Raw genomic sequence first — 21679 nt, 5'->3', positions numbered from 1 at the left:
TCAGAAAACCAGTAGAGGGTCAGCTATGACTCGGCTCCAACTTGACAGCAATGAGAGAGTTCCCTCTGCCAGGGTCTCCTCCCTCTCCCAGGATGCCTCCCATGCCCCTTCTCTGCCTGTTGAGGCCCCCCAGGGACAAGGCCAGCCCTCTCCTCTGCGCTTCTAGAGTGAAGGGGTCTCATGCCACAACTAAGAGTTCTCCTCTTGTTCTTATGCCTCAAGGATCATTTCGCCTCCCGGAATATAAACCCATTCAGAACCACTTGTGAAAGTAAGAAGGAAGAGCATCCCAGGATCATGAGAAAGGCACACAACCAGCTCACAGCAACTAGCAAGCGGTGCAACAGCCACTCTTTCTCTGGGACCTGCTCGGCCCTGCCTTCTGCTTGCACATGTCCACAGGGCTTCCTCCAGTGTCACTGACCCATGTTGTTGTTGTTATGTACCATCAAGTTGGAACCAACTCATAGCTGACCTCCACATGATTGACAAAGACAGTAAAACACAAAGAAATTGCTTGTCCATCTTTCTCCCACAGAGCAACTGGTAGATTTGAATCATAGACTTTCGGGTTGGCAGCACAACTCCTTACCACAAAGCCACCAGACTTCCTCCTTTAACAACAGTTTGCATGAATTCTGGGGGCAATCAGCCACAAACTAGAATCTTCAAACTCTAGTTCCAAGCCCAGAGTTAGCCCAGGTTGGTCTCATTCTCAGAGATCAGGTCACACAGCCATTGCTTCCTCAGAGGGAGCTGTGGGGCTGGTCTGGGAATGACGAAGGGCAGAGCTGGGATACTAGGCACCTCCCACATTCCAGGCTGAGCTCCCTGAGGACACTGGCTGTGTTCATTCGCTCTCCAGTGCCGGGACTGGCACACAGGAGGTGCTCTGTAAAGACCTGTAGAATCAGGAGGCTACCACGGTGGACAGTGTCGGGTGGAGCTCCCCGATTAAAACTTGGAAGCAGTAATGGCAGCCACATCCAAAATAGCTTGTCTCCGGAAACCCTGTGAACCTGGAGAAACGATGAAAGTCACACAAATGTTGAAGACTTTCATTCACAGGGTCCCTATGAGTCGTCTATGACTCAGCGGCACTTAACAACATAGAGAGAGACCAGTTGTCCTAGTGGACAGAAAGCAACGCTACCAAGCCAAAGGTGGGTGACTCTAATCTGTAGCCCTCAGACCTGTTTGGGTTTGTGGGTGTTTTTTTTCATTGTTTTTGGTCAAACATTTTTCTAGATCTTATAGCCTTGGTGTGTCCACTTGCCGAACAGAGGTAACTCGTGATTGCTGTGAAGCTGAACTCTGTGACATTGATGTGTCAAATGTGATAGTGGTTACCCATGGTGGACAGTGTTTGGTGGAGCTCCCCGATTAAAACAAGCTTGGAAGCAGGAGTGGCATCCACTTCCATAATAGCTTGCCTTCGGAAACCCTATGAATCTGGATGAAAAGGATGAAAGACGCACAAGTGTTGAGGACTTTCGTTCATAGGGTCGCTATGGTCGTCTACGACCCAACGGCGCTTAAGAACAACAACACCTGAGAACCTACCTGGTTCAACTCCAGGCAGCTGGGATTCGCTCGGCCCCAGAAAGGGAGGTGGAAGGAATTCAACAAGGAAACACTCCACGCTGAGGTGAAGGAGGAATTCTTCTGCAGCTGTGCAGCCTCGGGCAGGTCACGTAGCCTGTGCTGCAGGGTCTCATTGGGAAGTGTGGACCCTGCATAACCCAGGACTGTCGTGATTACAGGACTGATTACACAGACTTGTTCTGCATGAAGGAGCTTCTCTGACAACTGACACATGACAGGCAGTCCACACGGTGGCCACCTTTGTGCGCTTTTGAAACCACAGGACAGGACACACACACCCCCACTCAGCATGTGCCCTCCCTAAGCCAGCTGTGACTCCAGCCATCAGCACTGACCTTTGTCCAGCCCCGCCCAAGCCCCTGTTCTATGAGGGCTAAGCCCAAGGGTAAAGCCAAATTGACAATCACCTGAAGCCACTCCCTTCCCGGAGGCCTGGGCTGAAGGCTCCATTTGCCTTAATTAACAAGCCAGCTGCATCTGTCTTGCTCCATTGATAGCATCAGCCTGTCAGACAAGGGCTGTGGAGAAAGTGCTGCAGAGCAGGGTAAGAAAAAGGAGGCAGGGCCTGCAGTCCCTCTCTGCCTTCTGCCCCTTCCTGTCCCTGGTCCCTCCACTCTGAGGTTGACCCCTCCCACAGGCCAAGTGCTATCTAACTAACAACGGGGTGACAGAGCAAAGGGTACAGCCCAGGCCCACCTTGCCGGGTAGCAGACAGCAGGTGGGCTGCGGGGAGAGGGGCTGAGCCACGCACAAGGCCCAGACTGTGAAGAGAGCAGCTGGCGCCCAGACAGCACCTCTCCTTTCTTCTCCAAGGGCTCTGGGATCCCTTTAACGTGGAGTGGGGTGAAGTGGAGGAGACCTCTGAGAGCAGGCTTCTCCCTTGTTCACAAGCACACATCTCCTCCTTGGGCCCCGGAGTGAGGTCTACCAGTGGCCATCAAGTCAGCTCCTGCTCCCGGCACGGCCCCACATGCGTCAGAGTGGAACCGTGCCCTGTGTAGGGTTTCACTGAACTGTTTTTTTGGAAACAAATCACCAGGTCTTTCTTCTGAGGCACTTTTGGTTAGACTTGAACCTACAACCTTTCCGTTAGTAGGTGAGGACATTAACCATTTGCACCATCTAAGCAGCTTGCTCTTAAGGCAGCTCTCCTGGATCAGGGAAGAACACAGAGAGGAGTGCAGGGCATGGGGTGTGCACGCAGAGTCCGCTGGCCTCCAGGGCTGCCCTGCTGACCCACGCCTGCCCCTCTCCTCTGGCTTCCTCCAGGGCCTCTCTCTTCCACAGCTAAGTGCACACAAGCTCACACAGGTATGTACAAACAGGCACCCATGTGTCTACGCCTTGCGCAGAGAGGGGGCCTCTCCAGCCTGGTTTCCAGAGGCTTCACCCTCAGAGCGGTCCTTTTAATTTCGCCGTGGGGAGCCCTGCATCACTTGCTTTTGGAAATGTCATCACCCAGTGTAATCGGTAGCACTAGTCCTGGTTCATGAGACACAATGGGACAAACCCGGCTGAAGGTGCACAGGGCCTGGCTGGACTCTTGGATGAGAGACGGGACTGAGGAGGGTAGGGCTGGGCCCTGGGGGAAGCGGACTGTGATAGAGGACACAGTCATACTGGGCCTTAACTGGAAGGGCGCCCTGCTGGGAAGTTGGGCCAGGGTCTTCCTCTAGCTCCTCCAACCCTACCTTCCCTCTGTCTGCCTGCGTGGAAGGATGCCCTCATGTCCCTCCCCGGTGGGTGCTGTTAACAGGAGCTCAGAGAGAGAGGGAAGGAGAGAAGGGGAAAAGAAGAGGCTGGAAGAGGTGAAGAAGAAGGGAGAGAGGACCGCGATCCCCAACCAGTAACCCACGCCAGCACCCCCACCAATAGCTGACCCTGGCTGGGCACACCCCTGCTGGAGGTCTCCCCTTGGACCCTACCATGTGCTCCCTCCACACTGCTGCTGCTGCCTCTGTTTCCAGGTCTAATTTTGCCCTCTCCCCTCACCCCACAGCCCAGGGTGTAACATAGTCCCTGCCACTACCGGTCAGGAGTGCAGCACCTCCCTCCTGACCCCTAACTTGCCCGCATCTCCCTTGGAAGCAGTCCCTTCAATGGAATGACCCTTAGGTCACCTAGTTACCTCCTGTAAGGACTTTGAGGGGCCCCATGGGTGATGGGAGAAGGTGCTCCTGGAGCCTAGAACCTCTCACCCTCCAAAACCTGATTGACTCACTCTGGTCTGCCCAGCCTTGTGGCTGGGCCTGCAAGCGCCTATGTGTATTAGTGTCTTAGAGCTGTTGTAACAAGGCAACAGTCTCACAGGCCCGATTCTGGTGGGCCCAGCTTTCCTCTGCCTGTGGATGCATCTTCACAAGGCGTCCTTCCTCCCTCTGTCTGTCTGTCTCCCATCTTAGGAGAACACCACTCAGAAAAGATTAGTACCCTCCTCCAGTATGACCTCATGCTATCCTAACTGATAACATCTTCAAATATCCTATTTCCAGAGAGGCCATACATAATATGTTGGTTAGACATTATAACTAATTACATTAATCAGTGGCAATTAACATTATGAAACAAAATGTCTATGAATGATTGTATGGCAAACGGATAGGATTTGCAAACCTTCATTCAAATTAAAACATATATACATATATATACACATATATACATATATATACACACACATATATATGTACACATACATATATATATACACATACACATATACATACATACACACACATACATATATATCTACACCTCTCTCCAAACAAGTACGTACAGGGGTTGGGACTGTAGCATGTCTTTTGGGACATGATTCAAGTTAGACCAGAACCTCACACCTACACACCTCGGGCTACATGTGTCACCTGACCTGGTCACCAGCCTCTGGGGACTGGCTCCTGGCCTAGGAGACCCAAGATGACCCGAGGGACCACACCATGGATGCCAGGTCCCCTTGTCACTAGCCCTGGACTCCTGGCCTGATGATCCATGAGCTTTAATTTCCCAGCTCCTCTGTGAGTCCCTTCTCTCCCTCTGGCCTGTCAGGGTGTTTATCTCCGGCCCCCACCCCCACCCCTCCCCGGTTTTAATTTGAAGCATCTGTCTGGAGCGACGAGATGGGGACGCCGGCACCACTGAATGCATTACAGCCTGGCAGGTCTATTGATTTTCCTCTCCCTCACTGCATAATGTAAGATAGATACACGCCGATAGGCTGGCCCCTGTCCCCCACTTGAAGAGACTGTGCCCTCCCCCGTGTCCCCTCCCCCTCGCACGTGTTGATCTATAGGAAGGTGCTCGTCCCTTCCGCTCAGGACGGAGTCTCTCAGCCCTGATATTATTTTCCTCGCTGCTGGGGAGATCACCACATCCATCGTTTTTACGGGAGCAGGTTCGACACTGGAAGCGGTCCTGGAGTTAAAGGGGCCCGTGGCAGGAAGCAGGGGAGCTGAGGTATCATCTGTTGGACAGGAGAGGGGACCAGACCAAGAAAGGGGAGCAGGCAAGCCTTTCTCAGGGGCCCCCTCTGCCAACCTCTCTAGGACTCCAGCTCCTCCAGCCTCCTCTTCTCCCTGGCTTACTGTTCGCCTCCAAACCCTTTGGCAACCCCTGCCTTGGATTCACGTTCAATTACCAGTGACAGAGCCAGCTGCTGGCTAAGCGCTTTTCTGCTCTTCCTGTATTTTTGGTTTCACACAACCAGGGCAGCTGCACAAGCTGCGCAGACAAGCAGGTGCCCTGGCTCGTAACAAACACCCCCCGACTCGAGTGAATCAGAGGCTCGGAGATGGCAAAAATGTGCAAAAAGTCTGCACACACTCTCCAGTCCGCCACCTCCTCCAGGAAGACTTCCTGGATTGATGCCACCCTACCTGGCTGCCCCTTTATTCTCGACCCTGCTGGGACCTTTGCACGGTCTGGCAGGCAGCCAGAGTGTGCTCTGTGGGTTCTTAGAACAAAAGAATGTCCAGCTCTTTTTAGTGAATCTGTGCTCATGTTATTTCCTCCCTCAGCCCCCTCCGCAGCCTGGAGCAGACCTCCATGGCCCCCACCTGATCCCACAGTGAGAAGCACACTCCACACGTGTGGCCCTGCCTTCCCTCTGTCCTGCGAGTCAGCGAGTTTTTGAGATGGAGACAGGATCTTGCTTCCGAGTGTTCACCTGCCTGCAGGCTGGCACGAGGCCGGAGCCAAGCCCGGGTGTGTTGAACGGTTCGTCACGCCAAGGCCTCTGCTCTGAAAACCAGCAGAATCATCTGGCACTGAGCCAGGTAGGTGGGCATTCTCCCACTGCACCCAAACCCAGCACAAGACCACCCACTAAAAAGGTCCTCCAGCCACAGTCTGCTCTGACGTCAGCCACCTCACCTGCCCCAGGTGATGAGGAGAAGCTGTCCCTGGGGCTCAGTATCTCCTGGCTGGTGGGGACACGAAGGGGCTCACTGCGCTGGCTACAGCTGACGGCCTCCACCTTCCCACAGGGCTCAGCTGCGTGAGCCCCCCCAGATTCCCCAAGCAGGAAGTCGCAGGGGGTGGCAATTCACGGAGTGTCCAGGAAGAGGTGTGGAGAGACTCCACCTGTCACAGAAGGAGGAAGTGACCACTCGGTGCAAAGACAGTGGGCTGCACCCAGGAGCCACCAGGCCACAGTCAAGAAGGGACAGTCCTGCAAAGAGACAAGGAGGCCTGTGGTTCCCAGGGGACATTTGGCAATGTAGGGAGACTTCCTGGTTGTCACAAGAGGGACGGTACTGGCATCTGGTGGGGGGAGGCCAGTGATGCTGCTAAACACCCTTTATAGCACAGGCCAGTCCTCACCAGAGGGTGGTTCAGCCCCAGAGGCCGAGAGAGCAAATGAGAGAAGCCCCAATCCAGGCAGACCTGTCCTGCTGTGTGGCCTGATTACAGCAGCTGAGGGTGTGTTAAATCTGTCTGTCTGCCCCTCAGCTCCTAAAGGTCTCACAGAAGCCCCTTTGGGGTCGGGGACATGGGGTAGCCAGTGTTCTGTGAGCTGCTGTGTTCCCTAAAAGTCCCTGACCCGCGGCTAACAGCGTCCCCTTCGTCCCCTCCTCCTTCCATCAGCCAAGTTCAGGAAGAGGGACTCACACTCTCCCCCTGACCAAGCCTTCGAGATGCCATAAACAACTCCCCTTCAGAGATAGTTTAAAGCCTAGTCCTCGCCTGGGCCCTGGGAGACCTGGTGATTACAGAGGTTAGCAGATGGGAAAGACTCCGTCAGCTGTGGAACGCTGCCCAAATAGTACCGATAATTTATATATCCGAGTCTCATTCTCAAGGAGCTCTGTGGGCCCGGTGGGAAGGAACTGCACTGCTGATACAAAGATATGTGGTAGGCAGCAGAATTCACCGGCTGCTCCACAGAACAAGGGCGGGCCGGCTCCTTCCATGAGATTCACTGCCTCTGAAAACCCAAGGACCGTCAGCTCTGCAGGACAAGGAAGGGCCGTCTCCTTCCAACCAACTTAACTGCCTCTGAAAACCCACTGGAGGGGCGTGGGCCACTTCCAACCTGGTGGTGGTGGTGGTTGTTGAGTACCATCCAGTTGGAACTGACCCCTAGCTGACCCTCCGGTGCGTCTTCAGAGGCAGTTAATCCCACGAGAGGAGACTGCCCATCCTCCATCCTTCAAGCGACTGGTGGATTAGAACTGTGTGCCCTCAGGATTGCAGTGCAGTTTCTTACCACTAGGCCTCCAAAGCGCCCTACTTGGAACAGGATAACAATAATCTCATTTTCAGGGAGCTCTGGTGGCTTAGTGGAAAGGAATAGTGCTGTAAACACAAAGGTACACAACACATTTCGAATCCGTCAGATGCTCTGCGGAAGACAGATTTAGTGTCTTTGAAAATCTGCTGGAGGGCCAGCTGTGGGGGTTGATTCTGACTTGACAATTGTTATTGTTGTTGTTGTTAAGTGTGTCGAGTCAAGCATGACTCATAGCCACCCTATGAACAAAAGACCTGAATCCTATAACTATTGTTGTTTCTCTAAGTTCATAGAGTTTCCAGAGGCATGGTGTTTAGGAAGTGGATGCCCCTCCTGCTTCCAAGCCTGTCTTAATCTGGGAGCTCCGCCAAACACTGTCCACCACAGGTAACCATTATTTCATTTGACCTACCAGTGGCACAGTGTTCAGCATCACAGAAACCCAAGTTACCTCAGTACAGCGAATTGACAGACCGTTGTAGTACCACCTAGAAGAATGTCTATTCCAAACACAGTTAACAACCAAACAGTCCACAGCCGACCCTCAACCAAAACAAGAAGAACCCACCTTCCAGAATCCAAACCTCTTCACACATGAGCCTCCAAACTGGAGACTTAGTTGGTGCCCAACTAACTTTTAAACACAACAAAATTTCTCAGTGTCGGGTTTTAGGATTCAAGGTGAAAGGGAGTGGTTCCTTTCTGTATGAGTCAGGACATCAGTGCCTCTGTGTGGTCACTAGTAGCCATTGCATCCAGTGCAAACCAAGCAAACTGGCTGCTTTGGGGCAAATCTGGGCACTTGTTCCCTCATGGGACTACATCAGGTTGGAAGTGTGCTCCACACCTGAGGTGGGAAAGCCAGTCGCTGTCAAGTTGATTTCAGCTCATGAGGACCCAGTGTGTTTCAGCGTACAACAGTACTCCTAAGAGTTCTCAGTGGCTGGTCTTTTGCTGCCCTCCTGGGTAAATTTGAACCCACCAGCCTCTCCGTTATCAGCTGAGCACTTAACCATTTGTGCTATCTAGAACATGGGAGGAGTTCCTTCTCAGATTCTCTGAAGCTAGGATGGGACTTTATTAACCAGGCTCTGGCTGCACCGTCATTAAAGCACTTGGATGCCAATCAAGAGATTGGTGTTCAAACCCACTGACCGACCATTCATAGGATCAAGTCTGGTGGCTGCAGTGGTGACGTTCCCCATGGAGTCATGGGTAATGCTGAATTCTCCCAGCATGCACAGGGGCACGTCGACCAGGTTCCCCAGAGCTTTGGTGTGTGATGTCTCAGCTCAGTGTGTCTGGCGCAGGGCAAGTGTTCATTAGGTGTCAACTGACTCAAAGGAATGGACTGAGTAAGAGAAAAATACGGAGCTTGCAAAGTCTTCCAAGAAGCCCTGGCTGCACCGTGGTTAAACACTCAGTTGCAAACCAAAAGATCAGTGGTTTGAATCCGTCAGTCCCTCATGGTGGAAAGATGGGGGAGGCATATGCTTCCATAAACGCTGTTGTTGTTATTGTTGTTGTTGTTGTTGTTAGGACGCTCTGGTGACCTACTGGCAAGAAGCTGCACTGCAATCCCAGAGGTACACGGTTCAAATCCACCAGATGCTCTTCTGGAGAAGGAGGAACAATCTTCTCCTGTGCCAGTCAGATCTACTTGATGGTTCACACACAAAAAAAGAATAAAATTGAAAAAAAAAGTTGTTGTTGTTGTTGGGTGCCATCAAGTCAGTTCTGACTTAAGACAACCCCATGTACAACAGAAACATGGCCCAGACTCACACCTCATGGTCATCATGCTACGTTGGAGCCCATTGTCACAGTCTGTGTCAGTCCACCTTCTGGAGGCCCTTCCAAGCTCACAGCCTTAGAAAACCTACGGCGCATTTCCGTTGTGTTCTAAAAGATCTCTGTGAGTTAGTCATATCTCCAAGGCAATGGGCTTTTTTTGTTTTGGTTTTTTTTAAATTATTTTTGTGTGCGTGTACCGTCAAATCAGATCTGACTGGTACAGGAGGAGATTGTCCCTCCTTCCCCGGCAGAGCATCTGGTGGATTCGAACCGTGTGCCTCTGGGATTGTAGTTGCAGCTCCTTACCACTAGGCCACCAGAGCTCCCCTGCTTTTTTTGTTTTAATGAGGTCTTCCAAGCCCCTTCAGAGCGTGCCAGGGATGTTACAACCCCTCTGCACCGCTGTGAGGTGGTCTACCTGTGTGTCAGTTATCTCAACACATCAGCTCATCGCTGGCCCTCCACCAGGTATCTGCGGCTATCGACTGTATGGGAGGAGACTGCCCATCTTACTCCCTCAGAGAGACTTAGTTCTCTAACGCTGCTGTGGGAGAGATCCCACACAGGGAAGCCTTTACCAGACAGAAATGTATTCTCTTACAATTTAGGAAAAGTCCAAATTCCGGGCTCCAGCTTTAGAGGATGCCTGCTCTCTCTCTCTCAGTTGTATAAGACTTTGTTTCCTCCCGCACCTATAGGCCAGGTATTCCTTGGAGACTTGCATCACATAGTTTGCTTTCCTGTCCTTTTATTTCTTGTGAGATAAAAGGTGTTACAGGTCACACCCTGGAGTAACTTCCCTTACCTCTGACCAGGGCTGTGTCGCCTTCCTCCCTTAATCGCCTTGAAACTATTCTGTTATCAGACCAAGTGGGATCAGCTTCACTACATGTATGTATGTGTTTGGGGGGAGGGGACACAGTTTACTCCTCCACTCTGTGGCCAGCCAGTCATTCCTCAGTCTTTGATCAACCCTGCTCTGACTTGCAACATGCGCCTGAAGAAGGAGAGAAATCTACACCTCTTGGCCTTGGCCGTGGTCACTGGGGAGCTTGCTGGAGGGAGGAGCCTGGGGCTGTGTGCCTTACCTGTCTCTTCTGCCCCACCAGAGACCCAGGCTGCGGGATGCCTGCGTGGAGTATCTCGGAAGGAAGACAAGGCGGCCTGCAGCTGTACATGGCTTCTGTCCACTCACAGCTCTCAGACCAGCCAGCCAGCACCCTGTGGGGGCCTTCCTCCTCCTCAGCCTCTCAGAGGTCACCAGTCCTGCACAGTCCAACCTCCCGCACATGTCACAGACACAGAGGCCAAAGAGGGTCGCGGGCCCACAGGCTTTCATTTCCTGCGGGGTCCACTCTAAGCCCAACGGGAAAGTGCACGGGGATCACCTGGGAGCTTCCCCGGCTCCTCTCACAGAGGCTCAGCACAGAGGATGTGGGTGCGGAGTCAAAGGTTTACTGTTCAGAATGTCTTTCCAGGCCATCTTGGGATGAAGTATTAAGGAGATAGGATCAGGGTGGGGTACAAGTAGCACCCCACTATAGGCCTATTAAGCTAACAGGAACTCTCTTTTGGGGGATCCTAACTTTCCTGGGACACAGCATCCAGCTGCACTGTACCCCATAGTCTACATCGCTCACTGGTCTCTGCAACACCAGCCTGTATCACTACAGTCCTGTGAGTCCTTCATCTGACGGGACAGAGTCTCTGTGAGACCTTCCAGGGAACTATTGAACCAGGGGACATAGAGGAGTGGGGGAACCTAATGACAGAGGCACCGTTGTCAGAAATCAGGGAGTCACACAGCAAAGCAAACACTTGGGAGTCTGTTGACTTGTCTCTTCTCGTCATTAGTCCACAGCTATCTTAGCAGAACAAACTATGAATGCAGGGAGGGAGAGCCCAGGGGCACATCCAGGCTGCCCTGTGCTACCAATGCAAGTCCATGGGACAGGCGTGGAGAATCCGGGTCCGTCCTGTCATCCTGTCGTTTCCACTGCCTTCCCTCCCTGCAATGTCTCCTGGCGCGGTGTTTCTACAGCTCTGTAAAGGACAAGCCCCCTCCCAATTTCCGTTTCACTAAAGGCATCTGGTTCGGTCCCATCCATTTCCAGCAGCCAGGTGGAATGTCCCAGCTCTGGGCCAGGGCTGAGCTTCCCTTGAAGGAAGCGCCCCTCGGATCCCAGCTTCACTGGGCAGTGACTGCACTGACTCCATGATTTCCTCCCTCCCGGGCCTTGGGGAGCTGGAGAAAACCTTCGGTACTTGAACAAATTTGCCTTTGTAGTTGGTTACTCTACATCTATGTTCTCTTAAATCACACAACTCAAGAGGGTGAACATCTGTTTTGCTGGGATTGCTGCCAAAGGACAAAGTGGGCTCCCTCAGTCCCCCCCACCCAGTCCTGGCCTTGCTGGTCCTGCAGTGGGAAGGCAGGCATGCCGCTAACTCACTCAAGTTGTTTTGAAAACCTACTATGTGCTGGGCACAGCTTGACACATTTTAACCTGTTGCAGACTGAGTATAAAGTATTTTATAATTATTAACAATGAGACAGCCATCCAGGAAAGAGATAGAACACAGAGCGTAAAGACAGGGGGCCAACAGTTCTCGACCTGAGCTTCCCTGTACCTTTATTGAAAATTATCAGGAAGTAAATCACAAAGAGAATTCAATGCAAATGAAGCCAAGCTCTTTCTACTGAAAACCTTCTGCTTGACACAGGGGTCAGCAAATACAAGGCAAGAATCCCATAAACCCTTAAGGATGGCCGTAGTGCCTCAGGGGGAGTTCCATCCTGAAATAGCATTCAGTTTATTACAAATATTTAGTATTGGCTTCCCATATTAACCCACCCACCCTTCCATTCATCCATTCATTCTCCCCCTGTTCTCTCTTCCTCAACCACTCATTCTTCCATACATCTCTCCATCATCTATATAATCCTTCATCCTCCTTCCATCCATTTATCCAGCCATCTATCCTTCCCTCTACACCTCCATCCATCAACAGATTAACATCCCTCCCTCCCTCCATCCAGGCATTCATCCTTCCTTCCATCATCCCTTCATCCACTCATTCATCTACCCATCCTTCTCTCTTTTCTTTTTTTTTTTTAAATTTATTTTATTTCATTATTTTTTGTATGTACTGTCAAATCAGATCTGACTGGTACAGGAGGAGATTGTTCCTCCTCCAGCAGAGCATCTGGTGGATTCGAACCGTGTATATCTGAGATTGCAGTTGCAGCTTCTTGCCACTAGGCCACCAGAGCTCGCCATCCTTCCCTCTTTTCATCCCTCCCTCCATATATGCCCTCATCCGTTTATCCATCTTTTCATCCATTTGTACAATAATGAAAGAATATTTTTTTTCCAAAGTGAAAAGTAAACGGAGTGGGGGGTGCAGGGAGGAAAATGTGCAACTATGAATGAATGGAAATGCAAGTTCTCTATAAACTTTCATTAAAATCTCATTTAAAAAAAATATAGTGAGTGACTTCAATGGCCACATCCTGTTTAAGATCTTACAATGTCAGCATTAAGCACCTACTAAGTGCGTGGGTTCTGCACTCTGAGAGTTCTCAACAGAAGCCTGAACCCTGTCCCTATTGACAGGAAGAGGTCAGCACACATGAACAAAACATTAAGTGCTGCCACACGATGACACTGCGAGGTGGTGGGCATATAACTGCTGAGTGACAAGTGGCAGGACGCCCGAGCTGGAGGGTCCTTCCTGGAGGAAGAGAGGTGGGAGCTGAGCTTTGAAGGGTGTTTGAGCTGTAGCAGCAGAGAGGGGCCAGCCGAGCAAGTGCCCAGACGTCAGAAGGCGCGCTCTGTATTAAGAGGCAGGTTGGCGTGGCCAGAAGGACAGTTATTAATGGAGGAGAAGTGGGGTGGGAAAGACCAGAAAGGCATCTACATGAGACGGATCAGGGTTGTCAAAGTCAGGCTGAGGAGTCTCTCAATGTCCCTCTCAAACCCTGGGAGGAGGCACCCCAAAATCTCAGTGGGAGCCCAACTCTCCCCAGCAGCAACCCCAGATGCTGTCAAGGCAACCTCTCAGGGCAAACCTGTGGGTGTCAGATTACGACTGTGCCCCATGGGATTTTCAGAGGCTGGTTTGTTGTGTTCTGTTGGGGTTTTGGGAGTTTTTTTAGTTTTGTTTTTTTCCCCCAGCTGATTTCTTAAAAGTGGACTTCTGAATATTTTTTCCGAGGTGCCTCTCTGTGGACTTGAACCTGCAACCCTTTGTTTGGTTAGTAATGAGCTGGTCTATCATTTGCACCACCCAAAGCCAACAGGCCTGCACCGTTGAGCCAGTTATGACTCAGGGGGACACCCCCTTGGGACTCTGAGCCTTAGATTTCTCCCGCAGAGTAGCCAGAGGATTTGAACCATCAACTTTTCAGTCAATAGCCCAACGTTAAGGTGCTACACCAGCAGCCTCCTTTTTTTTATCAGTTAATATTTCATTTCAATAACACGTGTTCTGTTTAAACAGTCAGCAAGGCATAAAGAGAAAATCTTCAGTGAATGTTTACATGCATTGTGAACACATGCTTTAAATGTGCAGTGCGATCAAAACAACTCTGAGAGATCATCTCACCCCAGTCAGAATAGCAAAATGTAACAGAACAGCGAACATCAAATGCTGGCGAGGTTGTGGAGAAACTGGAACCCTTATTCACTGTCGGTGGGAGTGTAAAAGGGTGCAACCACTATGGAAGGCAGTATGGCGCTTTCTCAAGAAGCTGGAAATAGAAATAGCATTTGACTCAGCAATTCCACTATGGGAATTTACCCTAAAGAAACCATGACCACCACCCAAGCAGATATATGCACACCCATGTTTATCTCGGCTTTGTTCACAATAGCAAGGAGTTGGAAACAACCCAAGTGCCAATCAACAAACAAATGGATAGAGAAGCTGTGGTATATTCACACAATGGAATACTATGCTGCATTGAAAAACAAGGAACTCATGCAATATTATTCAAAATGGGTGAGCCTGGAGGACATTTTGCTGAGTGAAATACCTCAGTCACAAAAGGACAAATATTGCATAGGGCCGCTGTTGTAAAATGGGATGACATCAGGGTTGAGGGAAGACAGAGAAGGAGGGGAAGAATGATGCATTGAAACAGATGAGGGAGAGAAGTGTTTAAAAGTGATATATGCTTAGGTATTATTGTCATGACAGGAGTCCAGAATGAAGGCTGCACAGTGCAACATTTTGAAAGTAGTTATATTTGTCCCTTTGGCTCACAGGGTAAGAGAAACTTCCTTATCAAATTGAAGCCCTTTGAGAGTGCTTGTCTGGCCGCCCACACCCCCAGTCTATAGCTAGGATTAACACCCCAGTGAAAGCCCTTGGTTGATGTTCGTCTGTGTACCCTACAATCTAAAGCAGCCGAGAGCAGTTCCTTCTGGGTCATGATACACGGAAGACACCAAGCTCTCTCTGAACCCCAACAATACCAGGCCAGTCAGTCCAGGGCAGTCCCTGGGCCTGAACACCTGAATGAGGGAAGATGCGGTAAAAGTCCTTACCTGTTCCACTCTCCTGCATCTCACTATAAGTTCCTGAAGTCTTCAAGATGAGAGACACACATGGGAAGTTCGTATTTTGTCTTCTTTATGCTGGTATCTAATAAAACTTCTGTACTAAGTCCTGCCTCCCAGATGGATTTTTCCATCAGCAAGCAGGTAGCAGGACTGTACTCGTCCACTTAGAATGTCAACTCTCCCAGATCTGGCTTTGAAATGGCCAGTCACAGCAAGAGTCTCCTCTTAAGCCTGAAGACCTATGAGTTCAGATGGATTCAGTGCTCCCTTAGCCCAGGGCCAGCCTGAGGAAAGTGCTGGGGAAACAGTTAGTAGACTGATTAGTGTGTTTTCAAATGACACCCATCCTTAAAGGAACTGGAAGCAGCAAACGGGGGCAGCCCACTGAATGGAAGGAGGAAAAGCAGGGATCTGCTGAGCACGGCTACAGATAAGATGTCAGCTAGGACACTATCAGGAAAGGACCTGAGGAAACCATAAACCAAAGAGTCCAAAATACGTCAAGGGCGTCTTCAGTGAACGAAGTCTAATTAAGTTAGTGGATAAAACCTAGAAAAGCCAACCTGGAGGTCTAAATGGGGAGAAAGGAGGACGTTGTTATTGTTGTTAAGTACCGTGAATGATCCTGTGAACAACGGTCTGAACTCCGCCCTATTCTGTGCCCTCCTCCTCATCTCTGCCACACTTGAGCCCATCGCTGCAGTTACTATATCAATCCACCTCATCAAGGGTCTTCCCCTCCTTCGCTGACCCTCCGCTTTTGTTCTTTTTTTTTAATTGAGATTTTAATGAACATTTATGGAGAACTTGGATTTCCATTCATTCATTGTTGCACATTTTCCTCCCTGCCCACCACCCACCCTCAGTTTGCTTTTCTCTTTGAAGAAAATTCTTTCATTATTGTACAATTCTCCACCCCCCAAAACCCCAGTTTACTTTACTATGCAGCTCTTATTCTGGACTGTTGTCATGTAAATAATACCTAATCATATATTTCTTTTAAGCAGTTCGTTCCCTCATCTGTTTCGATGCAGTGTGTATTATTTATCCCCTCTTTTCTTAGTTTCCCCCACTCCCATGTCAGTCCTGTTTTATAACAGTGAAATTATGCAGTATTTGTCCTTTTGTGACTGAGATATTTCACTAAGCATAGTGCCCTCCAGGGTCACCCATTTTGTATAATATTTCATGAGTTCCTTGTTTTTCAGTGCAGCGTAGTATTCCATTGTGTGAATATACCACAACTTCTCTATGCATTTGTTTGTTGATGGTCTAGGGTTATTTCCATCTCTTTGCTATTGTGAACTATGCAGCAATAAACACATGGGTGTGCCTATATCTACGTGTCTGGCAGTTCTGATTTCTTTAGGGTAAATTTCCAGTAGTGGAATTGCTGGGTCAAATGGTATTTCTATTTCCAAATTTTTGAGAAAGCGCCATACTGCCTTCCATAGTGGTTACACCATTTTACACTCCCACCAAGAGTGAATAAGGGTTCTGATTTCTCCCCAACCTCGCCAGCATTTCTTGTTTGCTACTCTGTTGAATTTTGCTGTTCTTACACCACAAGAAGATAAAGGTAAACAACCCAATCTCAAAATGGGCACAGGATATGAACAGGCTTTTCACCAAAGAAGTCATTCAGATGGCGACCCCCCCCATTTTTCCAAGCTACATGTCATTTTTCAAAGCCTGGGCCCTCCTAACAACAGATCTCAAAAAAGACAGAGGGAAAGGGGGCCCCATAGGGACTGGAAGCCAGAGGCTCTTTTAAGTTATGGAGCTGCAGTACTACTCTCAACCAGACGGGGGCGAGAGTGCTGAAATGGAAAGGCCAAACGCCTACATGAATCTTGACCCGTCGCAGAGACCGTAGCCGGGTCCTTCCGGGGGGGAGGGTTTAAGCGACAGGAAGCGGAAGTCCAGGCCTTTTCCGCTCTCTTCGCTTCTGTCTGCTGGCTGTGAGTATCTTTGGTCGTACGCGGTGCATCGGTACTAATCCGGGGCAATCCTACGCCGGGTGAAACGTGGGGATCCCAGACATGGGTCGAGGGGGTGTGGGGAAGGGAGGTGGGGTGCCCACGGAGCCGGGATCATGGAGGGAGGGGAAGGACGTGGTTCGCCGCCAGCCGTTCCCCACTAACATCCTGGAATGCTTTCGCCGCAGGTCCCGGCTCGCGCCCGCAGACCCCCACACTCGCCGCCATGGTGAGTACGACCCCTGCGTGGAACCCCCTCGGGAAGTGGGCGCGATCCCCGAGTTAGGCAGGCTTGGCAGGGGTCCCCGGATCCCCGAGAGGGATGGGGGGACGGGACTGTCAGAAAGACAGTGGCAGGGCATTCTCATACAGTGAATCGATCCGCACGATCCTGATGGGGCCCCCGGGACCAAGTGATGTAAAACGGGGTGACGTCTAGGGGAAACTGAGGCTGCTGGACGTGTTGGTGTCAGGCTCGATCGGTCCAGGAATTAGGTTGTGTTTAAGGCCACCGTTTACTGAAGTTAACTAACGATTGTTTTTCACCGATTATAAAAAATTACTGCCTCCAATCCCAGAGGCGCACGGTTCAAATCCACCAGATGCTCTGCTGGAGAAGGAGGGACAATCTTCATACACAGAAAATAATAAAAAAAGAAATCACAGCCCTAGTCACGTTAAACCGAGCAGGAGAGGGGGGAGTGTTCACATAAAAGCTACTAAATGTTGAGTCCGCTTGTATAAGTTAAAACCAAGCTCGCTTCTAGTCGATTCCAATCAGGACCGTCCTGTGGGACCACTGGTCGTGGGATTCCCACGCCTGTGTTGGTGACATGAGCCCACGGCCAGGACTTTACTCCCAGGAACAAGCAGCTGCTGGATTTGAACCACTGACCTTTGAGTTGGCAGTCGAGGGTTCTGCTCCCTTGTCCTGAAGCTGCTCTGAGCTACTTGATGGGGCAGAGGCTGCATCTCAAGCATTTAACCTTCATTTCTTTCCTGTGTGTCGCAGCCTCGCAAAATTGAGGAAATCAAGGACTTCCTGCTCACGGCCAGGCGAAAGGATGCCAAATGTAAGTGATCTGGTGGGGACTGAATGGTGACAGCCGCTGGGTTTGCTGAGCTGCCCCCCCCCCCTTTTTTAAATTATTATTAAATTTCATTAGTTTTAATGAACATTTACAGAGATTTCCCCCCTCCCCCTTTTGCTGGTTAATTCGCGAATCTCCAACCCATCAGGCAACTTAGACTTGGCTGTGGGGAGCAGCTGCCCCTCCCACCACAAGAAACACTGGGGAACCTGAGGTGGTAGGAGGAGGAACTCTTGGTACTGCCTTCCTTGACTCCTGTTAAGCATCGTGGAAGACTATTTTGCTTTCATTTTGTTTGGTATACAGTTGGTGCTCTGCATGTGAGACATTGTCTGGAAGCCTGAAAGTAGCATTAGGGCTTCGCGTGGCCTGAGTGGAGTCCTTGTTCACGTGACCCTCCTCCTAAGTGGTTTCCTGTCTAGGGTTCGGTGTGGTTTGGGAAGAGGTGGCCAGGTCAGACATAATGGCAGGTGTGTGGTGTACACCAGTGTAGTAGTTGGTTTTTTCACACAGCCTGCGGAAGTGAGCACACCGTACTCTGGTAACCTGTGTGTAACAAATTTCCTGTTTAAAACGGGTTGGGAATAATACTTGTCTTAGAGTAAATGATACTCCTATCCATCAGAAGACTCTATGTCTTGTCTTAGCATTGGCAGGATTAAATTTGGCCTGAAGAGTGACAGCTGTTGGTGAGGTGTCATTTTTGAATGACATCACGTCAAGTACAGCTCTGAGAACGCTGGACTTGGAGCACGAGATCTGATCTTTGTCCCTTCTTGCTCTGACCTCGCGTCTCACATGCTCTAACCCCTTGGCAGTCACCGTGTCGGGCTGTCTTGTTTGGGATCCTCTTTCTCTGACCCTCCACCTTTCCCAGCATGATGTCCTTTGCCTGGGACGAGCCCCTCCTGACAGCGTGCCCAGGTGTGTGGGGCAGACGTTAAATTTGACCATCTTTCCTTCTGAGGAGCACCCTGGCTGCACTCTGTTCTGCAGTCCATGGGCCATTGTGTACTCTTCTCCAGAGGCACCGATTCTTCCTCCTTCGTTGTTGGTACCCTTGGAAAGGGAGTGTGTGGGTACCTGTGTTAGGCTGGGGTCTCGCTTCTCCAGCACTGCCATAGGCAAGTGCCACAAGTGTCTGGCTCTAAGACATTGACTTCTCATTGCCATTTAGAAGAATTGAAGTCCAAGTTCAGAGCACGAGGCAGGGCTTTCTCTGCTAGTTGTAGGAGAAGGTCCTTGCCACCTCCACATCTGGGGCCCAGCATCCCCTGGGAGTCTCCATGTGACCTGGCATCAGCCTTCCCCTGGCCCAGAGGATCTTGGTCACTCTGCGCTGCGTGGTACTGAGGCAGCTGCCAGACCGATGACCGTCGCCACGGGGGGCGGGGGAACACATTTATTTAGGACACACAGTCCAGTCCGTGGTGGTTGGTTTGGATGAACATCCAGGTTTCTGGATTTATTAGAAACAAGATTCAAAGCGGCAGTGTAGCTGCCTCCTGTAACCGGCCTCTGGCCGTTGGCAGGTGTGAGCCGAGATGGAGCTGTGGTAAGAGTCGGTGAGAGTCTTGCACTGCTGGGTCCTTTACAGGTGGCAGGTCTGCTTGGGAACCAGGGCCAAGGGCCTGTGTCCACCCTCAGGCACGTGCTTTGCAGTTGGCAGGCCACTACAGTGGGTGACAACTGTGACATTGTGCATAATGGGCTTGGCGTGGGGACTTGTCAGTACAGAAGCCAGAGTGCCTTTCATCTGTGGACAGTCTGTTGAGTGAAGGAGAAAGTCTGACCCCAGGAGATGCCCTTTGAACTGGCTTATAGCACACTTTAGGGAAGGTGGATTTAGAATGTTCTGCAGTGGTGGCTGCTTTCAGTATAAACACTTGTTAACAGCAAAGTGGCTCTTGAGTTAATGAGGACGCTAAGAGGGCAGTCCCCATGAGCGAGGTCAGTGGGGTGGGGTTGAAGGACAATTTGTTTGGTCAGTGGTCACTGAGTAGCCACTTGAGGTCACTGCAGTGCTCTGCTGAGTACACAGGTGAACTGTGGCTGATCCCAGGTAGAACAACACTGCTGATTCTGCCCTCTAGCTGTCAAGATTAAGAAGAACAAGGACAATGTGAAGTTCAAGGTTCGGTGCAGCAGGTACCTCTACACCCTGGTCATCACAGACAAAGAGAAGGCCGAGAAGCTGAAGCAGTCCCTGCCCCCAGGTGCGTGGCTGAAATCTAGGGAGGGCTTGCTGGGATGTTCTCTTCGCCCCCCAACCGCCGGGCCTCTTCCCCTGCTCTGCTGATGCAGACTTAAAATTAACAAGGCTGCCTCTGTGCATGAGGCCTGGTCCTCGCTGCAGCCCCCCACAAGACAGGCAGAGAGATCATCCTTGTTTAGAGGTGAATGTGATGAGAACGTGAGCATAGCGTCCTAGAGGTCCTGGTACGTGGACTGGAGACTAAGGTGCTGTTGGCGAGCCAGGAGCATGTACAGGGCTGCTGGGGCCCCTCGGGGTGGTGGTTTGTACAGCTTAGACCTTGTCCAAAGTCCTTGGGAACCTTAAGTACCAAATCAAGCAGTGTTAAATGCTGACAGGTCCACTGGCTCGGAGCAGCCCTGTGAACAGCACATTTGAGCCGGCCTCCTCCTGTGACAGCTACATGGTCCTCGTCCACACCCAGTTGCATCGTCACAACAGTTTTGCTTTTGCGTGTCATTAGGTCAGATCCGACTCATAGCTGAGCCTCCAGTGCATCATCACAGGAGAGCTTTCCTTTCTCCCTTGGATTTACCTGCCTTTGGGTTGGCAGCGCAAAGCCACCAGAGCTCCCTCAATCAAACGGGTTTTAGGTCCTGTCAGAACTGACCCATACCTGACTCTATGGGGTTTTCAGAGGCAGTTAATCACACAGGAGGGGAAGGCCCATTTATCTCCCACAGAGCAAGTAGTGGATTTGAACTTCAGGCCTTTGTCTTGACAGCCTGATTGCTTCAGCTAAGCCACCAGATCTCCTTCGGTCAAATAGTAGCCTGATAAAATGCACCTTTGGGAGCACTCACCTTTGTCTTTCTCCCTCCCTCTAGGTTTGGCAGTGAAGGAGCTGAAATGAACCAACATGCTGATTTGAATTGCAATAAAATTTTTAAAAACACTTCTGTGTCCTTTGTCTTTGAGTGTGGGAAGGGATGTCGGGCTTGGCTGTAGCTTCTGGACCCTCCCTCCCTGTATCCCCAGTGTTGGCTGTGATGTCCATGGGCAAGAACACCTATCCTTTGGTCGCCAGTGTTTGGCAGTAGATGTAAGGGTGCCGGGGTGAGGCGGGAGAGCCAGGTGGAAGTGGGTCACCCCGCACACCTGGGGCTTTGGCCACCACTCAGGAAGGAGTGGCCTCTTGGAAGTGGTGGGTTCCAGCTCCTGGAAGGGAGCGAGGTACAGGCATCAGGGAAGGGAAATTTAGACTTAAGAGTACAAGCCAGTTCAGTTGAGACCTGTGTACAATAAAAGAAATTTTTGGCATGTGGGAGCCACGGCGTCGGTCCGAATCATCGCGACTTCTGACTACCCGATCGAGTAACTGGTTACCCCGATAATGTGGCCAAAGAATGAGCTCAGTCCTTTCCCTCATGTCAGGAACATCCTTGCTCCGCTTCAAAGGCAGGTTTTTTCTCCCGGCCCATGGACTATTTGGTGTTAGGTCTTTGTTCTGCCACATTCATTGTTGGTTGGGACACTAACACCTGGGGAGAATGATGAGTGGTCTGTTCGAAGGAAAGCGATCTTGGGAACGAGACCTGTTAGTGCTGTTAATTTGCTTCTCCAAAGCTGGTGATCTTGAGCGTCTCTTCATGTGTTGGCCATCTGTAGTGAGCTATCTGGAAATGTGCTCTTTGTAATGAGATTGTCTTTACTGAAGTGTTGAG

The 21679-nt window shown here is 50.7% G+C and overlaps 1 protein-coding gene across 1 annotated transcript; it reads left to right on the top strand.

The window, feature by feature from the left end:
* Positions 1-16733: 16733 nt before the first annotated feature.
* Positions 16734-20868, top strand: RPL38 (ribosomal protein L38). Its single transcript, XM_006886393.1, has 4 exons — positions 16734-16934; positions 17683-17743; positions 19855-19977; positions 20843-20868. Exons 1-4 carry the CDS (start codon positions 16734-16736, stop codon positions 20866-20868), a joined length of 411 nt encoding a protein of 136 aa, XP_006886455.1.
* Positions 20869-21679: the final 811 nt, after the last annotated feature.

The sequence above is a fragment of the Elephantulus edwardii genome, unplaced genomic scaffold, assembly GCF_000299155.1.
Source record: "Elephantulus edwardii isolate Elephantulus edwardi_28Jun2011 unplaced genomic scaffold, EleEdw1.0 scaffold00048, whole genome shotgun sequence".
NCBI lineage: Eukaryota > Metazoa > Chordata > Mammalia > Macroscelidea > Macroscelididae > Elephantulus > Elephantulus edwardii.
This window is presented reverse-complemented; position numbering and strand designations above follow the sequence as displayed.